Raw genomic sequence first — 26,065 nt, 5'->3', positions numbered from 1 at the left:
AAAGACAACTGTTTATCCCGCACCCAGGATTGAGCCCTGCCAATGGTGAGTTCCCAGACCCAACATCTTGATGTGGGTCTGGCTTGTCAGGCTAGAAGAAAATTGCTTTTATTTGTAAAATATTTATTTCACTAAAGAGGCCTTAAAATTTTGAGCATAAACCCTGTTTTCATTGCATTTCCTTCAAAAATGTATGTGCAAATTAAACAAGTGCACAGTTTCAGCATCAAAGCGATTATACGATTTTTTCTTTTTTAAATGTGTGTCTTGAGAGCAGGAACGTTTGCTTCTGAAGTTGCACAAGGAAAGGAGGGTGTTGTATCACCGCTTGCACGGTAGTGAGAGCAAGAGAAGTGAATTCGCTAGAGTGCAGGCCTAGAAAAGCCTTGCTAACTTTCGATTTTTATATTTTAACAAGGCCTTGTCTGTGCAACAATTCGATCCATAAATTTAATAGCACCCAGGTTTCTTAAAAGATGAAGAGCACTATTTCATCTTCTCTTTGTTTTCACCCAGAGAATACAAATCCAAAAATGTGCTCTTGTTGGTTTTAATTGTATCTTATCTCATATGTGCATACACCATGTTTGAATAGATTAAACGGTAAAGTAAAAACAGTAATATTGTGAAATGTTATTACAATACTGTTTTCTATTTGAATATATTCTAAAATGTAATTTATTCAGTGTCACATGGTCCTTTAGAAATCATTCTAATATGCTGATTAGCTGCTCAAGAAACATGTCTTATTATATTAATGTTGAAAACAGTTGTGTTGCTTAATATTTTTTGTGGAAACCATGATTATTTGAAATATGGAAGTAAAGTAAGTCGCAACATCTGTTCCGTTCTGACTTTGAGCAAGACTGTTTTGGAATATATTATATATGCAATCACTCTAGCAGAGGGTTTCATTCCAGTTACTATCCTGACACTTGCAGTACAGGTGATCCACTAACCTGTACTCAGTCAGAAAATGAAAGGCAAGTCATAAGAGTATTCACAAGTCATAAATCTTTCACAGTTTTTAATATTTCCACATGAGACAGAAACATCTTGACAACGGCTCAAATTTGTATTACATTCACTGAATATTCATGAGGCGAGCCTCGCGCCGCATTCTAAATGGATGCGGTTGGTCCATGGAGGCGGCGTTCTCAGGATGCTGTCCTCACCTCAGAGCATCACGGCTGGGCTTGTTGCCCTGACTTGGCTGTCTGTCAGTCAAATACAAATATGCAGCGATTCAGTCAGTGCCTGTCCATAATTAAAGCTGAGCTAGGCTCAGCAGTGAGGATTTGTATGGGTAAAGGTGCTACTGATTCAGCAAAACACAGAAGGGGAATGAGTTATATTCTCACATCCAGAGGCTAGAGATGATCTATGCTGTACGCCAAGTTCCTCTACCCAATAGACTGATAATAAGTGCGCAGATGTTTATTGTGGGTGGTTTGTGGGAGTGTGAATGAATCTGTGCACATTCAAACAGCCTTATATCTCCATTTAGAGTTTCAATGGCTTTGAGGTTCGGTGGACCATACAAGTATGAGAGAAGTTTGAAGAAAGCCTGGCTCAAGTATGACATGATTTATACAGGGGTAACAAACATTCTTTGTTGGTTCTGTAACAACATTTCTAGCAAACAATCATAGGTAAACCTAACTGAAGCATTTATGGTTGATGAGAATGTTGATCCAGGAACTTCCTTGGGTAAATAAATCCCAAAGTCCTCACTTGACATGGTTGCAGTCTTAGCTTACAGTATTTTCTCTTATTTCTCTCCATAGTGGCTCCCATGTGTGGATTTAGTGATTTAGGAAATATAGGAATGGGGCCCTATAAAATTGCACACATTTGTATCTAACCTGGACCAACCTTGAGGTTCTTTTCTCTGTTGATGCTTGCTGCTGCACAACCGTGTCCTTTATAGTTGTGTCCAATTTTTCATTTTTCATGTACGTTAAAATGGCTTTCTTTCATGTTGTAGACCCCTTGTTAGAGACCCCGAAATAGCAACTGCAGGCTATATGGTGAAATCACACATGGAACTGTCCGAGCGGTGTGGTGTGGCTTAGACTTGCCATATCATAATTTTCACCTCAGCTACGGTATTCATGTTGATACAGGTTATAACAGTATTACCGTAAGTTGGACACTAGGTGGTGCCTTGGGGTAATTTTCACTGCAATTCTATACTTTAAAACACATTTATTTTTATTTATTTTACTACAAATTGAAATGAAAATGATAATGAAAAGGAAATTATACATTTACACACTTAGGGATTATTTCAACAAAACAAATAAGTACATATGTGCAGAGCATTCGGTGTCAGAGTTGAGTGCCTGTGTGGAAAGTAAAAGCACATGCAGGACTCACATTTTAAATTGCGTCCTTTTAAAACAATAAAAATATAATGTGCACAGTTGCTCAATATCTATATTCAGATGCATGATATTTTAATTTGCTACTAGCAGGATACACAAGAAGCACGCTCAACATTGACGCGCAGACGGTTGTCGTGTTAACAAACTTGCATCTTGTATATAAAAAGCATTTTAGGGGGCCCTTGTCTTTTGGGGGCCCAAGGCAGTCGCCTACCTTTGGCTAATGGTTAAGTCCACCTCTGTCGGCTCCTAAAGGCCCCAATGTCATACTCAGCTGAAATTAACTTTGAAACTTTGTAGTTCTCTCCCCTAGTGAAGCCTGAGAAGTCGACAGCTTGTAGCTCCTCAGTTACAGTGCTTGCGGCCCTGGAGTTGGTCCCAGACATCTGGCCATCACTACTTCAACAGCAAGATTTTTAAAAGGCTTTTCCAGGTTAATTCTCTTAAAAAAATACTATTTAACAGGTTCAATTTGACCCTTTTTTTCTTTTAAAAAGAGACCGCAATGGCAGAACCATTACCTGGCATCACGGATAGGAAAATGTCACAGCTCAGTGAATTTTTTTCACAACTCCCGTGGTTAGGGCTTAGGTTAGGCAATCCAATGTATTGATCCATTAATTCATCCACTTGGTGAGGAAAAGGCAGGGTCGGCCTTCGAGTGCCCATTGCTCTGTCAGAACACAGGCCCTATCAATGGTCTCCTTTTGTTTTTCAACTGTTTTCTTAGGGAAAATCGATGGAGTCATTGAGTCATGATTCATGCCTTGACAAGCTCTTAATCTCTCTTGTGTATTGCATTTCACATCTCTTTTTCCACTCTGCAGAGCCTGGCTGCTAATATCCCAAATCATTTCCATAATAAGAAAGCTGGCAAAAGAGGATTTCTGTGTATTCAGTGTAGTGTCCTGCCATAGCTTGATTTATGTGTGAAATACACATTCATAGGACCCATTACAAATGTACGAGCGGAAATCATAATCCATTAAGCAGCACCAGGGGGTAATCATTAAACTGACTAAGACTGGCCTGATGCCTCATTAGCTTTTGCTGGACACTCTGTGGCTTGATTGATGGCTAAAAGCATGATTAGCCATTGTTTCACATAGTTCTCAGTAGTTGGATTATCTGTATGTGTTGTAGGAGCCAAAGCGTAGCATTAGCCATAATGAGGGTTGAAAAAAGGCCACAGTGGGATGTATTTTTGAACAATTTCAAGTCCGATTTGCCTTTACTAAGCTTCACTCTGGAATTATGTGTGCAAACATATGGCTCACAAAACTTGTTTTATGGTTCTCAGGGCTACGCAGAGCGGATGCTGGTAATCATGGTAAACGATGCAGAACCACTTAACATGGGACCAGTCAGAAGCTTTCTCGCACTCAGACTCCACTGCTATAAAGCGCCTTGCTCGTACTGCCAAATGGAGAAAGTTTCGCTTGAGAAACTTGTGGTCTCACTTTCCAAACGTACAAAATCACTTTCTTATCTTCCCCCTGAGTACACAAGAGAACTCCTCTGTGCCTGAGAAGGTCAAAATATGATGTTTTAACCTTCCTTTCCTTCATCACATCCCAGCCATTCTCTGAGACCAAATTGAACCCATCTGGGAGATTCGGTCCACACAAGACAAGGGAATTAGTTCTCTAAGTGTCTCTTATCTCACTTCCTCCACCGTTTGCCTTGCACGCTCTGTTTCTTTTTCAGTAATGAGTGTCTACCCAATTTAGGTCCTTGTCCCTCTTGGGAAATAAATACTCCTCAGCAATTTCAATGAAGGAAACCAAGAATCTCCAAGTTGACCTCCAAGTCAAACGCCATGTCTTCAGTCTGTTAATACTGTGCTATTGTTTAAATGTTTCACAACAAAAGCTGAATGAATTTTCTCTTGTTTTCCTTCATAGCGGCTCCTAAAGGCCCCAAGCTTGTGATATCCCCTACCAGAGCAAAGGTAGGGGATACGGTTCGCATCACCGTCCAAGGTTTCCAGGTAGGATCTCCAGGGGTAAGTGCATGGGGGTTATGAAACCAGGGCCAAGTTCAGTTTTGGATACGAGGAGGTTTGTCCCGCATGTGCAGTTAAGCCTGTGTGATGTACGGCTATAGTGACCATTCTTACAAAGTGTGCAATACAACACGTGTATCTGTCAGCTCCTGACCCCGCTGCTGCTATCTATGAGTTATCAATCCAAATGGTTCATTCTGTCCGAAGAGGGTTGCACTGCATCTGACAAAATCAAACCGTTCAATCATGTAAGCTGCAGTGAAATCAAAATAGAGGGTTTTCAAAGTCCTTTAAAGGTCACGAGAACAAAAACTCTGAAAGTGATCTATGGAAAAACAGTTATGGCTGCAACTCAAAAAAAGACCTTGAGCACTCAAGGTTATTGGGAAGCACTGGGTGCATATCGGCTGTGAGATAAGATAAGAGTCTAATAAAAGAATACAAATTATTTTGTAAATCACTCAGACTGACTGACAAAAATGGATGAAATGCCAATGTCAGTGCCAATTGTCAATTGATTTTTCTGTTGTTAGTGCTCTATATTTCATTGTCATCTCCGTAAACACACAAAGGGAACAACTAATCCGCTGTTGCATTTAATAAGTCTCTTAAAATGAAAGACTGTCTGAGTCATAAATTCGCTAAATGATAACATGATTCACATTTGTTCCATTTAGACGTTTATCCGGTTTGCCTGCTGTTAGCTGTTAAAGGAAATAATTGGCATTTCAGAGCACTGCAAAAAGAAAAAAGAACTTAATATTTTTTTATTTTTGTTTTCCAACTAGAATATCTGAAAAAAATATAGGGTGTAAAAACATTCTTAAAACAAGATACATTTACCTGGAAAGAAAAATTCTGTGAGACTTTCAGAGAATAAGTAGCATGTCAAGGCTATTTTTCTTTCTCCATTGTCAAATAAAATGTTCCTATTTTTAAGCATTCAATCTTAATAAATTGTGCTTAATAAGAGAAGTTGAGAAGTATTAACAAAAATAAACTTAATTAATATAGTACAGTGCGTTAGTATAATTTAGTATAAGTACAGTAGGGTACAACGGGGCTAAAGGCGCCCCAGGGTAAAAGGCACCTTTGATTTTATTTTCCTCTAAACCTCTAGATGGGACAAAAACTTGCCGCAGCACTTTACAAAACATCCAACTTTTCAAGGTGAGCGTGGAAATTTGGCTTGACACGATTCTGTGCTGATATGATCTAATATTTAATGTTTTTTTAAATGTTGTAGATGTATGTAGCAAATGAGAATCGCTAAAATGATTGAATATATTTTGAGACAAAGGTCTTCTTAATGGTTTTCAGTTTTGTTCAAGGTAATTAAAGCAGCAGTTTTTCAATAAAGGAAGAATATGTAAAAGTATGGTATTTGGGGTAAAAAAAAATTATATAAACACATTTTAATGACAGAAAAATGTATTATTTTGTTCATCAAAATAAACAGAAAAGAGTACAAACTTTACTAAAGTGATTGTTTTGAAAAAGTATTAACTTAGACATGATTAAAATCATATTATTTTAGTTAAAGTTTTTGTATCAATACTGTGTGCCGTTTACTCTATGCCGGTGAGCCGTTTACCCCATATGTGAGCCTTTTACCCCACATTTATACGATTTTTAAACAAAATAATCCACTTCAATGATTTTTATTCACACAAAATCTGTTGCTCCATAAATGTTCAATATAAACATATATATTTCTTCAATCATACACTATATGAGAGTAGTGAAAAGCACATTTTTACTTAAGGTGTGCCTTTAGCCCTGTTGTAGCCTATAAAGCAGTATATTGTATAACTGATGCCATTTTGCTTCTCGTATAAATGTATCTTGTTTAAAGGATGCTTTCCAATAAAATGGTATGAACAAGACAAGAAAATGTATCAAGAAAATTATTATTATTATTATTATTATTATTTTTTGGCTGTGAAAAACCTATGCTTGACAAGAAATAGCCCCAGAAATAAGGCAGAGTGATTTATTATGTTAACTTTTGGCTTCTCTTTGCTAATGCTAAACTCCTCTTACTTGTGTTTGTGTTCTGTTTTGAATTCACACCCGAAGGCATAAGATGATCTGATTAAAAAACAAATCAGCTGTTTGTTGATGTATTTCACTGCAGCTTTCAGGGATTTTGCTGCTTTCGTTTGTTCTTGTCAAACTAGCTAGCAAAACAGGTGCGAGCACAGAGCTAGCCAGGAGCACTTTACTGTCAACGGCGCCAAATTTATACTTGCTTCAATAGTCCGTCAGCTTCCTCAGACCTAGTGAAGCAGGGAGATTGTCTCAGTGTAACTATCACCGTCTGCCAAGAAGTAAAAAAATCTTTCCCCAGCAGATAAACACATCATAGTTTGGTGATGATCCACCCAATCTTTTTGACAGGTTTGACTCGGAAATGTGTCTAGCCAACAGCATTCAGGTGGAAAGAAATTAGACCCGATATGCTATCATCACTGAATCTACTTTACGCGATTTCATCGTTTGGGTCATGAATTTAAAGGAATGTTACAGTAGTTCTGTTTTATCCCTCCTGGAAAATCCAGGTAGCTCGGTGATGGTTAAAACATGGTCTTTGGCAGGCCTATACTGGTTATTCACAGATCTTAACTGTTTTTTAGTAGATCTAAACTGCCATTTGCTGGTTAACACTGGTCACTAGTACTGGTAGACCAGTTAAATGGGCAACAATCCCATTCTAAACCTGTCAATGTCCAGTGAGACCAACTGATGACCAGCCTGGACCAGTTCAGACCAGCTAGAATCCATGTTCTAAAACATAGCTACCTTCTTAAACTGGATTATTTAACAATAATGCCCTCTCTTTGTGGGCACTTAGATGGGGTTACCTGGGAGTTTGTTGGTGCATGGGCAGTTTGTCTGGCAGATCTGTGTGTTTATTTCACCCCCAATTTACATATTTGAAGTACACCTTTAAATAATAGAAAGAATGGTCACCATAAACAGGCTTGACGGGGACATAAATCCAGTCTGGATCTTAATATTTACACAAAGGATTTAAGAGGATTTTAAAGCCAGCGAAAATGTATTTGGAAGAACATCTCCCTTATCCCTAGCTGCTCCAGAGCCCTGGGTTTCACATGTAGATAAGATAAATGTAAACACAGAAAACGAAATACTACCCTGCAATTCAAATAGTCACAAAATACAGATTCAATATCCCCTTTGGTTTCCTTTGACCTCCAACAGGAAGGGTCACATTGGTGTCTCCTTCCTTTCTAATTCGAAATGTGTATTTGAATATAGTACAAAGCATGCTCTCCAAGAGCTTGTCTTACCATTACAGTGCGTCCTGATTTAAACCGTGTGAGTGCCATGGGGGATATTTTTGATGTGGATCTGACCTGGTTACACCAGCTATTGCAAACTCATTTCACTGCTTTCATGGTGCGAATGTGGAAGTCCAGTGACACACAGCCAAGCCACACTCTCCAATGAGCCATTATCAAAGATCACCCAGACAAGTCACAAGATTTTGTGAAGTTAGATGGATTGTGCCAGCCAGTCACTTACTGTATCACACCTAGAACACGGGTAGATTGGTTAGATCAGCAGGGGAAAGATGGATCTAAAACAAATCGGGATGTAGCCCTGGCTCAGGCACTGAGATTTTCGACCTTGTTTCTGGGTTTCATCACACTTGTCCTCTTGTGTAGAATCAAACGATCTTATAGTGAGCTTTCGCAAGTATTAAAATGTAAGGACTTGTTCAAAATAGACATGAAAGAATTTAGTATTGTGTGAGTGGGCTTCCAGGCATAGTTGCAGACAATGCTAAACACCATGGACCTCTGTAAAGGAGCGTATAAGAATATTTTATATTCTTTTGCCTCTTGTGAACTACCTGTTTGATGTGATTTTTTTTTTTCATTGCCCCGCTATCAACCATCAAAACCCTTACATTCCTCCTCCTGGATAAGTCTGTAACAAGAAATGCCTATAATGAGAAATGCCTAAATTGTTGATGAGTTGGTACAAGATTTATATCTCTTATTTTTTTGTCCTTTCTACCAAACTGAAAAAGGTATTGATTATTGATTGTTTTTAAGCCACAAAAAAAAATAGCAAGGAAGGTGTTTTTGAAAATGGGTTTTAATTTCTCTTAACATGCTTTTTTTAATGCATTGTATTTCTAAGGGATGCACTGATATTAATATTCTGGTGATACCAATAAGCTGATAATTATTTAAACTGATACATTTTTATATTAAAATGCGATATGATTTTAACTAAAGAAATAAAAAATAAAACATTTAAAAAATGCTACAAATGAATTTATTTTCAGTATGAAAATGGTTATTCATTTTTATAAATAATTTCTGTAAAAGATGACAGCAAAGGTATAAAAAAAGAGAAAGCATGTACAATTTAATATCCAATATATTAAAACAATTCTCAAATATTTTTTGGCTTTAGTACCAATATGTTATGCATCTCTTTCTGTATCTTGGGCTTCGACTGATTTTTTTTTCTCTTCATCTTTTTTCCTTAATGTACACATTCTTGTGTAAACACACACTACTTCCAGAATGAGGTGTTTCCTGAGCCTCTGTACACCTGGACGCGGGTGGGCGGCAAACTGCTGGACGGCAGTAACGAGAGAGATGGGAAGGAACTGGTGTTAGAGCGAGTGCCTGCAGAGCTCAATGGCTCCATGTACCGCTGCACGGCCCAGAATCCATTGGGCTCCACTGACACACACACGCGCCTCATTGTTTTTGGTGAGTCGCTCCAGCATTTACTCCTTTTTCTATCCTAAATACACAAAATAAAGTTCTTTGTTAGTTTTTGTAATATTTAAGTCAATATATATGTAATATACATTAATTTTAGTAAAATTTACTGGAAAATGACATTTGCTCACAAGAGAGGGCTAAATGAAACCAAGTATTACATATAAACCCATTAATTAAAACCAAGCTGGAAAAATAGCTTATTCCAAAAATGTGTGACATAAGATAGAAGACTACATTAACGCATGCCCGTAAAATCTGCAGGACCTCTGAAATTTTGGGGTCACAGGTGTCTTTCCCTAAGGGATATTGTCTTTTGTTAACACAAATATGAAATTGTCAACATCTTGTTAAAAGAAAAATAGCCTCTTTTGTGTGATTGTGTGACAGTTTCATTCCCTTGTGGTTTTGTCTAGCCATCCTTTGCTGCTGAAACAGCTGTTCCCACTAAGTCTTGGCTTTGTTTTCATTGATGTTAGAAAGAAATTGTTTGCTGACACTGTGCTTGCTTGCGTGCGTGTGTGTGTGTTCCAGGTAAACCTGTTATGAGGACAAAGATGCCAATTTCCGAAATCCTTGTCCGTGTGGGGACATTTTTTTGGTCCCCATGAGGAAAACAGCTCCTAAATCAGACTAAATGAAGTTTTTTGAAAATGTAAAAATGCAGAAAGTTTTCTGTGATGGGTAGGTTTAGGGTAGTTTTAGGGTCAGGGGATAGAATATATCATTATGTCTATAGAAAGTCACCATAAAACATGAAAACACAACGTGTGTGCGTGTGTTTGTGCGTGTGTTTCCCCCGCCCCTGAGTTTTCAAGGCTGTGTCAGGGTTTATGAGAGATCTGCCTAGTGTGAGCGCAGATCTAATCAAATATGTGCTTTGACAGTCGGTGCTTCTCTGGATAATCCGAATGACAGCCAAGGCTGAGGACAAGCTGAATGCAGTTCACCATCAAGCGTGAACACAATTGCACTTGTGATCAATTGAATCAGTTGTTTATAGCTGATTCAACCACATGCAAAAACATATTTTTTTCTCGCTCCTCAAAATAATGTACAATCATGTATGAGATATACACAACCTTGGCTAAACTAAAAGGGATAGGGCACCCAATTTTTAAAATTCTGTCATTATTTACCCTCCCTCGTGTCATTCCACTCTTTATGATTACAATGAATGGGGACTGGAGCTTTCAAACATCAGAAAAGGATGCAAAAGAATACTAAATATATACTCTAAAAAAAAAGGTTCTGTATGGCACCAAAAATGGTTCTTGGCTCGTAATCATAGGGGAACCTTTTTTAGTGCTATATAGCACCAATTTTGGTGCTTCAGTGGTTCTTCAGCGGTTCTTCAGAGGTCCTATAGCACCTTAGTCAAAGAACCGGTGAAGAACCTCTGAAGAACCGCTGAAGAACCTCTGAAGAACCGCTGAAGAACCACTGAAGCACCAAAATTGGTGCTATATAGCATTAAAAAAGGTTCCCCTGTGATTACGAGCTAAGAACCATTTTTGGTGCCACATAGAACCTTTTTTGTGTGGGAAGGAAGAAGACGGGGTCGCTTACTGGGACTCGTGAGTACTCTTTTATTTCTCTTTTCTCAATATTCAAAAGGGTGTGCACGTCGCACAATATAAACGCTCATATAAACTCTTTCTCTGGATCAATCGTCGGTTTGGGCAGGTACTCTCTGCATGTCAGTGTAGACTCTCGAGTCCCAGCTTCCCGGTGTCCCTCTCTCCACTGCCCTCGTCCCGCAGCGGCTTTTATGCGGTCTCTCCACGTCAATTACTGCAATGAGACACAGGTGTTTGTGATCTGCACTTGACCTACTTACTCACCGCTCGGCTCCGCCCTCTCTCTCCCGCTACAGACCTCGCGAAACCACGCCCCCTCCGCCACAGTGTTCAATTAAGTGGTCCATCCTCAACTTACAGTACATACAGTCATACAATAGCTTTGTGTGAGGCTTTGTCCAAAACTTTGCACAGCTAAAGTTTTTTAAAAAATTACAGAGATGCACCCTAGTAACTATATAGCAATCCAAATAACTATATTTAATATATATGATATGAACTTGACATAATTTGTTGAATTAATTAAGCCATTCCAAACAATTACAATGAAAGGGGACTTAAGCTTTCAAACTTCAAAAAGGATGCAAAAGAATCACAAGTATATCATAAATTGTGCATAAAGTTGTTCATCCTCTATACAGTATTTCAACTTGGTAATGTGAGAAAATGGCTGAAAATGTATTGATTTGTTGATCATCTTCCCCTCTAGTGAGTGCAACCAGATAATTTAATCCATGAGTTTAGACTAGTTTTGTGAACTGAATCATCCGATTCATTAAAAAGAAGCCCTCAATGATTTAAATGTGCTGGTGGATGTCAAGAATTTTAGTGAATAGCTAATTGATCAGTGATTCATGGGTGGGCCAATGGAAGTTGTATCATACTTTTTGGACCATTTAAGCTTCAGTCCTAATTCACTCTAATTGTATGAAAAGAGTTTCTCTTTTTTGTTCCACGGTGTCTTTGAAATGGAAATGAGGGTGAGTAAATAATGACATTATATTACATTTTAGATGAGCTAATGAGCAACATTTCCTTTGCAATTCTTTTCGAGACACAATTGTCCACTTTTTAGCATACTTTCAAAGCTAAGCTGAAACTAAGGACAATCGCTCCCTTACGCAGGCCATCTCTTCATTTGCATCTACAAATCTCTGGGGCGGAGTACAGGAGGCCATTTGGTGGAAAGTGGTTCTTTGGGGAGGAGGTCACCTGGGAGAATGGTTCACATGGGGGAGCGTTAATGTCTATTTAATGGCCAAATGCGTTCTAGGTCATCATCCACCTCATTCAAAATTATCCTTGTTCTTTTGAGTCTGAACATGGGTGCCACAGAGGGGAGAATGATGATTAAGAGCCTTCGAACTGGGCTACTATTGACCTGTTTAAAAAGCCATTCATTGAAGCCCATCAGCTGTATTAAAGAACAAAGATGAGCATTTAGGAGAAAGGAAGCTTGTTAATAGATTTTTGCTGCTATATCAGTCGAGGGGGCGGATGAGGATTCTTGGAAAACATTTTGGTGGTTTTTTTTTGCTCGTCTGTGCATTCACTGAGAACTCAAAGTTCAAAAGGTTCCAGTCTTTGGTGGATTTTACATTGAAGCAAGCCAAGAATAGGGGTGAACTTATGAACTTTGGCTTCCGATAGCTCTTTGGCGGTATTCTGGTCTTGTCTCTGTGAGATTTGTGGTTTCTTGTCCTTCATTAGACCACAAACCTATGATGGTTATCTCTTGTATTATCTACTAATACACTCTTCCTCTCTCCCTCTCCACCTCTTTATCACCAATTCCCCCTCCTCTTCCTCTGTTCTGCAGAAAACCCAACTATGATGAAAAACAAACAGAATCCGAACAGTAAGTATTTGAACCGCTCAATGATTAGATTCCATGGCTGTGTGAGCCTTTTGCTGCCTCTTGTTTGAGAAGAATCTTTGATGAATTAAAAAATACAAAAGAGCAGTTCCACAGTGTTTTCTTCCTATGAGTGGTATAATTGCAAAATTGTACAAATAAAGAGTACCCAAAAAAAATTACAGCGATGCAGAATGTCAGAATACTGTATCCCACAATGCATTTCACTCAACTTGATCCAAAAGCAATATCTCCTTGACTGAATATATGCCCAAACATGAATTTTTCAAACAAATTTTTTTACACAAAATTGGATTACATTTTACAAATAACTATTTATTTTTTAGATAATACACTGTAAAAAATTTATAATCTTCCCAACTCAAAATTTTCTAGTGACTGGTCACATCTAAAATTTTCAATTGGCCAAATTGAATTTCTGTGAATTGAATTTTATCCATTGTGGAAACAGTCTGTTAACATGGGCTCAATTAGAAATAATATGTTGAGCCAATGGAAAAATGTAATTTACCAACACTGTAAAAAATGTCAGGCCTCTCCAATTTAAAATTTTCTAGTAACCGAACACATCTAAATTTTTCAATTTGGCCAACTAAAAAATTTAGATGTGATCAGTCACTAGAAAATTTTAAATTGGAGAAATGTTTTACAGTGAAACTGTGTGGTTGGTCCAATTAAATATTTTAAATTGTAGTAACAATTGTTTATTTCTCACTGTCCCAAAAGACAAAAATGACTAAAAACATAAATATATTAAGCAAAATACAGAAACAGACAACAGGGTTGACATTTTATCACATTACTTTATTAACTAGGAAATTCCAACACAGGATATTTTGGTGAAAATACCTTATTTTCAATAAGGAAAAACTCTGAATACATTCAAGAAGTCTTCTGCATAACAGGATGTCTTAATGTGGTGAAGAAAACGCGGCACTGCAAGCTAAAAACCTGCAAATAAAAATAAAAACTAACATTAATGACAAAGCTCCCCTGCATCACATCTGGCAAGAGACAGAACAGACGTTTCTTCATTATATAATGAGGATGAGACGAATTAATGGACATAAGAAAATCACGAGCTTGATGTGTTTGATATTAAAAGGCAATAACTTAAGCCCTGAAAGAGGCAGACGCCAAACGCACCGTGATCAACAGTCGCATGCCGCACATTTCACACAAATGACTTAATTTCCTTATTACCTATTGTTTTAGACATATAAGACATGAGGAAAATAAAACTATTGGCTACAGGCTACCATTAGATAATTATGTGGTAAACGAACACACTCATGAAACCAATGAATGCATGAACTCGTGATTCTACAAAATGTCTTTTAAACTTCATACCCGGTCATAAAGCAAAACTCTGGAGAAAAATGTCAGTGCTAAATACTCACCAACGTCTTTGTGAGATGAATATCTCTATTCTCTTGGGAATGTTTGTTTCGGTCTTCAGCACCTGCTGGTTCGGCTCCGCTCACGCTGCCGCTCCCGCGCTCCGCATTTGAAATCTCCACACGAACGGTTTTCTTCAAGCGCATTTTGCGCATGCGTATACCGTTTTTCGGACGTAGGACTTGTTCAGCCAACATGGATTTTTCACTTCGACTTCATAGATTGACTGAGCACAATTAAATATGTTCTGTGAATATACAATTTTAATTTTGAGTGAAGACCTTAAGCTATGATTAGTACAATGCATCTTTTTGCATGGCGATAATTATTTGGAAGTCATTTATTGGGCCAATATGTAATGATCAATTTGCACAATTTTTTCCCCCAATTTTTTTTTACAGTGTAACAGAACATCAACCGTTTCATTAAATAAGGGCATGTGCAGTGTTATTTTAGGTGACAAGCATACTACTTTTTCTAACTTATAGCAGTTCCAGAGGGTTCTCTACACATAGTATATCTGCAAAACATAAGTTTCCATTAAAAAAGTACAGTTATTCAAAAAAGAAAGGTTTTGCTTGGTTCCACAATTCAATTCTCTCAAATCGTTCATTTTGAGGGGGACTAATGGACCAGTAGCAACGTCTATCACCTTTACTTATTATTTGCCAAAAGTTATTATATTTTTTTATGCAAAATTAGATTACAAATGCCAAATGACCATTTATTTCCAGAGAGGATAACTAGACACCATTGACTGAATTACACATTATATAGAGTATAGCCTATAGTGCTTTGTTTTATAAACAGTGTTTCTTCCTACGCAATGTAAAATTGCGAAACTGTGGTTTTTAAATTACAGTAATACAGCATGTAAAATGACAGACTTTGATCTATAATCATACTAAGAATAGGAGAATACTAGAGATCCAATAACCAGTTATTTTGTAGATTGAAAGGGTGATGTAGTACACTGCTGTTCAGACTCTGTCCAGGGAAAGGGAAATGCCGTAATAGTAGAGTTTTATTTACTTTTTAATTCTTTCCCTCTCTGAGACTTTTCTAAAGCTGCATACTGTGTTTTTATTGTGTCTGGTCTCTCTCCGTCCTCTCCTCCTCTCAAGAGGCCATGTGTCTTGCGAAGGCTTGCTGCTTTCATCATTTAGAATCAAGAAGTGAGCCATCACTTACCAATGCACCAGCGCGTCCACAGCAAATATAATTCAGTGATGGATTGCAGTTGTTTTATACATTCAGTGCTGGCTCATTTACAGTTTCTTAGAGACTCATATATAAAGATGTGTCAGGCAGATGGGTGAAAAGGAGGCCTTATGTTTCTCTCTTATTCTTTTTTCATTCTCGCTTTCGCCTCACCCAAAACCCCTCACCACACCCCTTTCCTCTGCTCCGCCGCATCTACGGATGTGAATTTGAATATGCAAATGCAGCAGGGCAGGTGTGTGAGCGCAAGGACAGAATCAGGTCAACGTGAGCGCTGATCTTGAGTCGAGCCTCAGATGCCCCTCGTATGCAAGTCAAATGGCTTGTAGAACAAGGCCTCGGGAGGTCACCATGTGTGACATGTGTCTGAATCTCAAACACCCTCTAGACTCACAAAACAACACCCTAAAGACTGTAGTGCTCACAAATCGCCAGAAGTCTGTAATTCTACTGCTGTATCCTTAGTTTGAAAAGCACAAATAAATAAATAAAATGCTGGGTATGTTTAGAATGCCTAACTACCATACATACAGATTTTAATACTTTGCCCAGTGAATGCATGGAGTAGGCAGATGGCCTAATGCATTTGCTAAAATTTGCAGTAGGCTATACATCTCAAGCACAGAGCACAACACCGCAGATCTAACAATCTATTAAGCATTATAATTTATATTTTAAACATGAATTAAATGTATTACAAAATGAGTCCCATTGTTTGTAGAGAGGATATACGTGGGTTCTTTTTAAACGTGTGACAGGTTGTTGAATTTGAAGAGATGATGCATTTAAAAGTAAACTGTCCAGCAGACAGACGAGCGATATTTATGTGTTAATTTATTGGTTAAAACACTCAATCACATTAATAATATTTCATATGAATCAGACTTAATAGGTTTTAATTTTAAATGTCACTTACAGCATCCAAAATAAATGCAAATATGTATTTTTCTGCATTTATTTGCATTATCCACTCACAAAACCCCACACACTGCAGTGATGCTGAGGCTTGTTCTGTTACATCAATGATGGTCATTGGGGTCATATTTGGTGTCATACATGGTATTATGTCTTATATTTGTGTTTAGTAGCGCAAGCGTGGAGTAGCCTACTTCAGAAGGTGATTGGGTCATCCGTTTATTGACAGTGACGTCATACAGCATTGTGTCCAGTGTCGACAATATCGCTGATTATAATGAGTTCTATGGAAAGCCAAGAGGGCCAAAAACGCGCTAAATTGAACGCGTATTTCACGTGTATTTAACGTGACAGTTACAGAATTCAATCTGCTTCTGCGGGTCGCGCCACTCTACGCTTTTCACGTCTGGTAGAAAGAGTGTTATAGCTCAGGAACTGTGAATAATAAAGCAATAAACCCCAAGTAGTCGTGGTTTACAGTGAATTTATAACAGCTAAGGGCCGTTGTTAGGCACGGCGTGGAGTGCCTAAAACCCCCCTTAGCTTTTAAATTCATTGTAAACCACGGTTTCTCTGGGCTTATTGCTTATATAAAACGTTTACCACACAATACAAATATTAAAGCCAAAATATATGTATCGATGCAACTTTCACTAAAAGCATTCCTTCCGCTGGAAAAAATAGTCCTTGACCATGAACAGCAACCACTGATCTATATAGGCTAAATGTTCTCTATATTGATAGCTATATATACACCGCAACAGAAGTTACATTATTATGCCTTTAGATGGCGAAAAAGACTGTCTTGATGAGTGAGTCACTCAATAGCGAAGACTTTTATATTTAAAGGACTAAAACTTGTGTGAACACAGGAACAAGACACAACTGACAAATGAGCACTGTCAATGTCAGGACACGGAAAACCCCTTTACTGTTAGGCTAATAGGGAAAGATATCGCAGCGGATATTCAACAGAATTTTTATTATGAACATAGGACTGACCTTGTTGAAATATGCTAAATCTGAATGCAGGTAATAGGCTACACTCTCTCATACAATAATACATGCTTCAATGAACAATATCAATGAGAACATATGTTTACGTTGCTAAGAGTGGTTGCTAAGGGTGTTGTGCAGTGATACAGAGAACCGTTATGTGAAGCGGTCATAGCCGTGTTTTGTTGTGAATAAAACACCGTTATTGACAAATCAGAATCAAGGACTGGAACTAACCATTTTATAATCATAATTTGTGTATAATCCTGAGTTTATCCTGATTCACTTATCCTGATGGAAATAAAAAGAAGTATTAAACTCCAATGCAAACAGCACTTTGCAGCTCAATTCGAAGCGCCCATAGAATGCAGATTCTTTCAGGGGTGCAAAATGAATCAGTTCCCACCCCAAGTGTAAAGCAAAACGTAATTGGTTGTGGCGAGAACATGCTATGATTGGTCAGCGCAATCCGATTGGCTTGAGTAGATGGTAGACTATTTGTGGATTTGTCCAAACGTCTTGACGCAAGACATTTTTGGAAATCCACAAATGCATGCGGTGATCCACAAATGTACAGAAAGCAATCAACAAATACACAGGAAGTGATTCACATATGTTTGTGACATAAAAGCATATTTGTGAATAAGTCTTTTATTTGCAAATCTCATTGTATTTACTTAACTAATTTTTGTGAAACTCCTAACATATATTTGTGGATATCATTAAATTTATTTGGGAATATGGTAAATTTTTGTGATTTTCAATTATATTTGTGGTTCATAATCTATTTATTTTTAATAAAGAAATAATTCTACCCCCGTGGTAGATGACATGTATTTGCAAAGTTAGTAGAACGTCTAAAATGGACTATCGCTTGTATTCCTTTCTAAACATAACCACTGAGTTTTGACCATAAAAGGAAAAATGTATTGATATTGTCGATATGAAGTGGTGCTTATGTTATATTAATTGTAGCACTAACACCCATATAAGCCATAAAAGTAGAAGTAATGTTATATTACCACTTGTTTTGTCAATGAAAATGAGAGAGATGGTAATAAAATTACTTAAGCACTGAAGAAGTATTGCTCATAATACATATGACAGCCATCATCATTTTGTGCTTATTGAAAATTGTGTAGTATGCAGGAAAGTTCTGGTCCCGCTGATCCACCACCACTGTACAGCTCATTCAAACCTTTTAGAGTGCATTAGACGATTACAGCGAAGTACCTGAGAAAATTAGCTTGCTCATACAGCTTTAACACAGCCCACTGTACCACAGCTAGAGGAGTCTCTCACTTTTCTCTCACACAGAAAAGTGAGGAACTGCTTTCTTCTTTAATAGCCAGATCCTTAAAGGATTAGTTCACCCCAAAATGAAAATGTCCTTATAATTTACTCACCCCAATGCCATCCAATATGTTCATGTCTTTCTTTCTTCAGTCGAAAAGAAATTAAGTATTTTGAAGAAAACGTTCCAGGGTAGTTCATCAAATAATGCTTTTGAGTTGCAACTCTGAGAGGCGCTAAGATGACGTAATCACGTCGGAACGCTCACGCTACGCCCTTTAGCAAAAACACTCAATTTTCAACTTCAAAATTAAGGATATATCATTTTGTTTTTTCATTATTATTCACACGAGTGCTTTGTAAACATGAGGGCGGGACTTCTGCCTACGTCTAGCGTGACCGTTCCGACGTGATTATGTGATCTTAGCGCCTCGAAGAGCTGCACAAGATGAACAATTTAGGTTAAAACATATATATTCAAAATGGCCGATCGTTTCGCTAGATAAGACCCTATTCCTCATCTGGGATCACGCAGAGCCTCTGGAGCCCATCGAAGCGCTTTGAAACATCGTTGATTTGGACCTTCAGTATTTTGGTTGCAACTGAAAAGCATTCCGGAAAAATGGAACATTTTCTTCAAAATAATGCTTTTCAATTGCAACCAAAATGCTGAAGGTCCAAATCAATGAAGTTTCAAAGCGCTTCGATGGGCTCCAGAGGCTCTGCGTGATCCCAGATGTGGAATAGGGTCTTATCTAGCGAAACGATCGGTCATTTTGAATATACGTTTTAACCTAAATTGTTCATCTTGTGCAGCTCTGCGAGGCGCTAAGATGACGTAATCACGTCGGAACGGTCAAGCTAGACATAGGCAGAAGTCCCGCCCTCGTGTTTACAAAGCACTCGTGTGAAGACTAATACAAATGCCCTATACCAAAAACACGAAATTTTCAACTTCAAAATTAGGGATGTATCGTTGTTTTACTTTTGCTAAAGGCCGCTTGAATTAGTCTTCACACGAGCGCTTTGTAAACACGAGGGCGGGACTTCTGCCTACGTCTAATCACGTTTTTTTCCTGACGTGATTACGTCATAGCGCCTCGCAGAGCTGCACAAGATGAACAATTTGGGTTAAAAAGTATATTCATTTAAAAAAAAATTTGAAAATGACCGATCGTTTCGCTAGATAAGACCCTATTCCTCATCTGGGATCACGCAGAGCCTCTGGAGCCCATCGAAGCGCTTTGAAACTTCATTGATTTGGACCTTCAGCATTTTGGTTGCAATTGAAAAGCATTATATGATGAACAACCCTGGAACGTTTTCTTCAAAATACTTAAAATAGATAAAAAAAAATAGAAAAAAATGAACATCTTGGATGGCATTGGGGTGAGTAAATTATCAGGAAATTTTCATTTTGGGGTGAACTAATCCTTTAACATTTGGGATAGATCACCCAAAAATTCAAAGTCTGTCATTAGTTACTCACCATCACACTAAAACCCTCCTTTAAAAGGTACATAATACACAGTTTCTGCCAATCTCATGTTAATCTTGAGTACCTATATATATAGAGTAGTATTGCATCCTTCATATCTCTGAAGAGTCTTTAGTTTTATCATATTTATAAAAGACAGATACGCTGTACCGATTCTTTCTGAGAACACCTGAGCTCGTGCAGGTGTGCAGTGGGCGGAGCTAAAGAGTCATGAGCACCGGCACACACACACAAAACATCATTGCATTATCCCTGGATAACTTACGATTCACTATATGGTCGTGTTGTTCACACTGTGTGCACTTATACGCTGATTGCCAACAAAACACAGACATTTGATGCAGTTTCACTCACCGCCTGCGGTTTCGACTCAGGACCGAGAACAAAAACACCTACATAACTCTGCATTCACTGTTTCCTTAAAGGGTTAGTTCACCCAAAAATGAAAATTCTGTCATTAATTACTCACCCTTATGTCGTTCGACACCCGTAAGACCTCCGTTCATATTCGGAACACAAATGAAGATATTTTTGTTGAAAGCTGATGGCTGAGAAAGGCTTCAGATAGGCCTCCATTGGCATTCAGTACATTAATACTCCCAAGACCCATAAAAGGCACTTAAAACGTCGTTACAAAGTCCATCTCACCACAGTGACTCTACAATAATTTTACGATGCGACGACAATAGTTTTTGTGCGCAAAAAAAAAATCAAAATAACACCTTTATCCAACTTGTTATTGCCTTTCGTGTGTGCCTCCACGACGCATGCGCGAGAATATGACGCAGATCCGGCGTTCGGACCGATGACCCAGAAGCGATTTGTTGACAAGCAGAGGAAGTGTCTAAGCTGTTGGATTCTACATTGATCGTGCTTTAGGTCTCGGCGTAGTTCTCAAAATGGGACTAAAGTGTGCATTTCATGGATTCCCGAACCCCGGCGCTACGTCATATTCTCGCGCATGCGTCGTGGAGGCACACACGGAAGGCAATAACAAGTTGGATAAAGGTGTTATTTTTTTTGCGCACAAAAACTATTGTCGTCGCATCGTAAAATTATTGTAGAGTCACTGTGGTGAAATGGACTTTGTAACAACGTTTTAAGTGCCTTTTCTGGGTCTTGGGAGTATTAATGTCCTGAATGCCAATGGAGGCCTATCTGAAGCCTTTCTCAGCCATCAGCTTTCAACAAAAATATCTTAATTTGTGTTCCGAATATGAACGGAGGACTTACGGGTGTCGAACGACATGAGGGTGAGTAATTAATGACAGAATTTTCATTTTTGGGTGAACTAAACCTTTAACACTGGGTTATTTGGGAAGCTTAACAAGGTTATCTTTCCCTCACAACCAAAAACACACTTGTTTAGTGACATTGTTGATTTCGTGATCTAAAAACAAAATGACAGCACTGCCGATGGCTTCTGTAGCCCGAATGAAGCTCATTGATGGGTGTGCTCTTGCTCTCGCTCTGGTTCACGTGCACATGCGCGCATCCGGGAGAAGTGCCCATACAAGGAAGTCCACCCTTTATGACGTCATACAGAGCCATACTTGAAAAAAATCTTTGAATCCTGAAGTAGTGTATTTGTCACTGAAATACTCTGTCATACATCTAACTTGGTTTTTGAAATGTTGGCCTTGTTTAGCATGAGAATCCAACTCTTTAATTTAAGTCAGAATGCATGAAATAGCCAAAGGATGATTACACACAAACCAAGGATTTAGACCAAGGTGTGATGAGCGTCTTCCTGAAAAAATACAAATTTCTTCTTATTTTTTCTTCTTTCAGATGGAGCTCTTGGTTTGCACAAGTTTGGACTGATATGCCTGCCACTTATTCTCACAGTGACTGTTGAACTGACGTGAATATCCTTGATTCAGCCGCACACAAACACGCCTCCTCTCCAGTCAGGCACACACACACTCACGAACACACTTCACACATGCACACAAGCCTTCTCCAGACCATGACTAAACCTACCTTGCTTTCATCTGTGGGAGATCCTTAACCCCCCAACAGGGGGCACACCATCCTATTTTTGTGAACACAAAAAAAAAAAGATCCAGATGGAGATGACGATAATATTGCTGATTTAAAAACAAGGGAAAATGAAAATAACATGCTGAATATGAGAAAAAGCACCACCTTACCGTCTGCCCCTTTTTGACACTTTTTGTTCCTTTTTTTTTTTTTTTCGTAAAACTTGCCTGTCAATCAATGGAGACCTGTCGTTTGGAAAAGCAAAAAGGCATTTGGGGTTGAGCAAAAATCTCATGCTTGTGGAGAAAAGACATTAAGGAATTGTGGGTTGCTGACTCATTCCAAGTCCAACTAGCCGTCCTTGAGTTGCCTCCATAGAATTACTGCACACTGACACAAACAGGACTCGAACACACCCCCTTTTTAAGGACCATGTTTTACGCCATTTGTGTTTTTTGATCACAATATTTTTTTCCGTTTTGTTTTCTTGAATGGCTCGCGGCTGGAATGTAACAAAAAAGAGACTATACTAAACGTCCTGTGACATTTTATTGCAAAGAAATGGAAGATCCTCTTTTTAAGTGTATTTTGTGTACATCCCTGTAAATAATGAAAAGTATATTACAGAGCAGAAAAAAATAATAATAAGGGTTTGGGAGAAAGATGCAAGGGGGGTATAGCAGATAATGGCTGTATTGCGTGCGTCTGGTCATCCCCAACCGAAATCCAACCCAGGCTTTTAGAAAAACTGTGAAATCAGTGGCCTTTCTATGATCTGATTTCATGTGTTCAGTATCTATGACATCCGTGTGACTGTTTTCAACCGCAGAGGAAAGGCGACAGCTTTTCTCGGGGGTTGTTGGTGCATGTGATGTTTGAAGATGATTTCCCCTCCTCATCTGTTTGTCGCCTACCTGTCCTTAAGTTTTTGTCGCATATTCAGTGACCTGCATCGTGTACAGTCCTTCTCTCTAATCTAACAGTTACTGCTAGGATCATGTTAGCCACCATTACGGCCCCTCCATCCCCCAAAGGAAGCTCAAGTGAAGCCAAGTGTAAACAGGGTTGTTGCATTTGTTTCATATCACCTGTATTAAAAATGGAGATGATCAACTTAAAATGACTGCTGTGTGTGATTGTCTGTTTTTCTTATTTAAGTCAGTGCTATGTGGTGATGTAATTCAATAATCATCATCATTATAGGTAAGTTCTGCGACCAATTTGACTTGCTTTTATGAATTATGAAAATCTCCATTACCGTGTTTTTCAGGTTCAGCTTTAGTGGCAGAGGAGGGACGTCAGCCAAAATCATGTTTGTCTGACGGCCTTTCAGCTGGTGCATTGTGGTTGACAGGACATGTATATCAAAAAAGTATCCAAGCACAATGATACACCCCAACACTTTTATATCTAATGAAGTTTGTTTGCCCACATTTTAAATATACCACTTTGCAGTTTGGGAGCCCTATTTCTCTAAAACCCTCATATCTATGTACAGATTCTGTCCTATTTTTCGTTTACATTGAGACTACAAAACAATGTTACACATAGACATGGTACATGTGTTCATGTTGTATAGCGGTGTCAAAAAGTCCGGAAATAAACAGGTTTAACATAAACTATAATTTACGCATAATTTATAATGAAAAATTATTTACATTTGAAAAAAAGTATATTCTCTAGTCTCAGACTGTTTGATCTCACTGTATGTGATTCCACAGTGGTTGATGGAAGGAAAGGGTGTAAAACATATGCAGAAATGGACAAAGTACACTATCCAGTACACTATCAATTACATGAGGGAAATTATAGATATCTGGTCAAATATTACTCCGTTACAAGTGAAATTTGTACTGTAAAGACAAGATTTTTACTCAAGTAAAAGTACACTTGCTTTTAAAAGTGCTTAAGTATCAGAATTAAATTTCCTTTTTTATGTCAACGCATTGTTTTATTTTTTATGAATGTATGCATTGTATGAATGCACGTTGTGCCCATGGTGGTTTAACCGTCTGGCCCTCTTCGTTTAAGGGTCACACTTGGCTCCTTCGTGATTAAAACCAAAGCCTTGAAATGTAACAAAGGAAATGTATATATTTATAAATCTAGTCATTTGTAGGCATAAATACTTTTTTTATTAAGTTGTGGATTGTAATTTATACTTCTTGTCAAGGTTTAGTTTTTTTTGTTTGTTTTTTAAATGTCAGTTTTTGCATTAATTTTACTACAGTCAGTCCTAAACACAGAGGAAGACATTTTGTTATACATAACATCAAAAGATCTTTAGACAATCTTTAGTCAGACAATGTCGTATTTTTTCATATTTCCAATATATTTTTGGCTAAGTGTGATTTTTCCCCCGACCCTTTAACATATCCGAATCAAATCCATGATTTTTTTGTGTGTTCACATAGCTAATGCGACAAGTGTCACCCCATACCGATGAAAGAAAAAATTATAATTTCAAAACGTTACAGAGGCCCAAAGGTTTAAGCCAGTCAGTGATGCTCCATACGACATGCTAGCATACGACTATCTTGAACTCATTTAAATACTTGTTTAAAAGTAAAAAACATACTAGAAAAGAAAGGCTACTACATTGTGTTTATTTGACAAGATTATGTTAAAACATATTTCTGAAAGGACTTCAGTTAACGTTATTGATACGTTTTTGCATGCTAACTAACGTCATTATCGATACCTATGCGTTACCAGGAGTGTATCCACAAGGCTATGGCAACTTGGCGGGAAAATCCATAAAAATAATTTGACTGACCATACTTAATAGTTCATACTATTAAGTACTACAGTAGTAATATGCATTACCAGGGTCCAGGGTCACATATGCATGTTCTTGCCCTTCATTTGATTAGCATTACTGTTGTGATATTATTTCCTCACTCTGTGAATTCTGAGATTTAATTAGTTGCCAACTGAATCTTCATATTCTTTTATTTGCCCTTTTTACACACTTGACAACTAGCAAACTGTTCCCTTTCAGTCTGTCACGTTTGACGTTATGTTGGATGGCCTCACATGCGATTCCCTTTAACGTCTGTGACGTTCTGACGTAACGTCTCCATTTCCTCCTTCAGGGAAGACGTTTTCCAAGAGTAGTCGATTTATTTCTCTCTGTCAGATGTTGAATAGAACATGCAAAAAATATTGATTGCCTTTATAAACCCAAAACTCTTTCCCTACCTACAGCAATGCTTCATGAGATGGAAGTCATTAGAGAAAAATATTTCAGCTATGAAGGGCGGCTCAGCCCTTGATGGTCTTGGTTATAGGTTTGTCCTCTGCCACCCTGACTCACTCTGGATGTCCTCATGCAAAGTAATCTCTTTCCTTTTTTTACATTCACATGAATTGCAATTTAAGCTTTTCTAGACACACAATGTATTAAAGGATTAGGTCTAAAGCCTAGGTGGGAGAGGTGGTTTTATGGGCTTAATAAAATCAGGAAGATAGGCCCCTTTCTATTTTAGGTCTCACTTCCCATGCTCAAAGGAAGAATTATTATAACACAACTACTTTTTTAAATAATAATTACGTTGCTGTGTCGATTAGGTCAGGTTTTGTCTTGTCAAACTTTAAAAAATTTCGCTCATGGTCATTTGAAATGAATATTATATATCCAGCTGCTTCTGACATAGATGTGATGGTCTTCAGTAATTTCTGGATATTTTCTTGATTAAAAAATGAATAATGAATATGTCTGGATTTTGTTCACAAAATGATCACATTTAAGTGTGAAAGTTGCAAGATCAAACATCCATCACAAACATTTCAAGGTGTTTTTAGATTTCACTCCTAATTTGCTTATTTAATGACTTTAATAATAATGTGTGCTTGCAGATTTTACTAGTGATCAGTTTCCACAAGAAACCTCATTATATAAGTGCCAAAATAGCCTGTTATCTTATCAGAAGGCAATAGATGTGATTTACTTTGTTTGGGTCCCTTGAGAAAATTAAATCACCAGGAATCCATTACGGAGGTCTTTGGCTTAGTCTATTATATCTTCTGTAATTCATATGTTTTGGTTGCATTAGTTGTGCTGTAGCAAACCATGAAAGTATCTTCCTTGGGTGCCAAATTATTTTGGAATAGACTACCTCCAACAAGGCTAAAGTACATCTGG

General features: G+C 37.9%; 1 protein-coding gene across 2 annotated transcripts in view; it reads left to right on the top strand.

Moving 5' to 3' along the window:
• igsf21a (immunoglobin superfamily, member 21a) overlaps nt 1-23,038 on the top strand; it is a 351,578-nt gene extending 328,540 nt beyond the window's left edge. The window contains exons 7-10 of one of the 2 annotated variants that reach the window (XM_079844847.1): nt 4,292-4,392; nt 8,957-9,149; nt 12,561-12,599; nt 21,730-23,038. In XM_079844847.1, coding sequence (XP_079700973.1) covers nt 4,292-4,392; nt 8,957-9,149; nt 12,561-12,599; nt 21,730-21,806 — 410 coding nt within the window. In that variant the 3' untranslated portion in view covers nt 21,807-23,038. The remainder of the gene's footprint in view (nt 1-4,291; nt 4,393-8,956; nt 9,150-12,560; nt 12,600-21,729) is intronic. The other variant, XM_079844848.1, reaches the window with a different exon arrangement.
• Nucleotides 23,039-26,065: the final 3,027 nt, after the last annotated feature.

The sequence above is a fragment of the Gobio gobio genome (genome assembly GCF_949357685.1).
Source record: "Gobio gobio genome assembly, chromosome: 19".
Lineage (NCBI taxonomy): Eukaryota > Metazoa > Chordata > Actinopteri > Cypriniformes > Gobionidae > Gobio > Gobio gobio.
The sequence above is the reverse complement of the archived record's forward strand: the minus strand, read 5'-3'. Positions and strand labels throughout refer to the sequence as shown.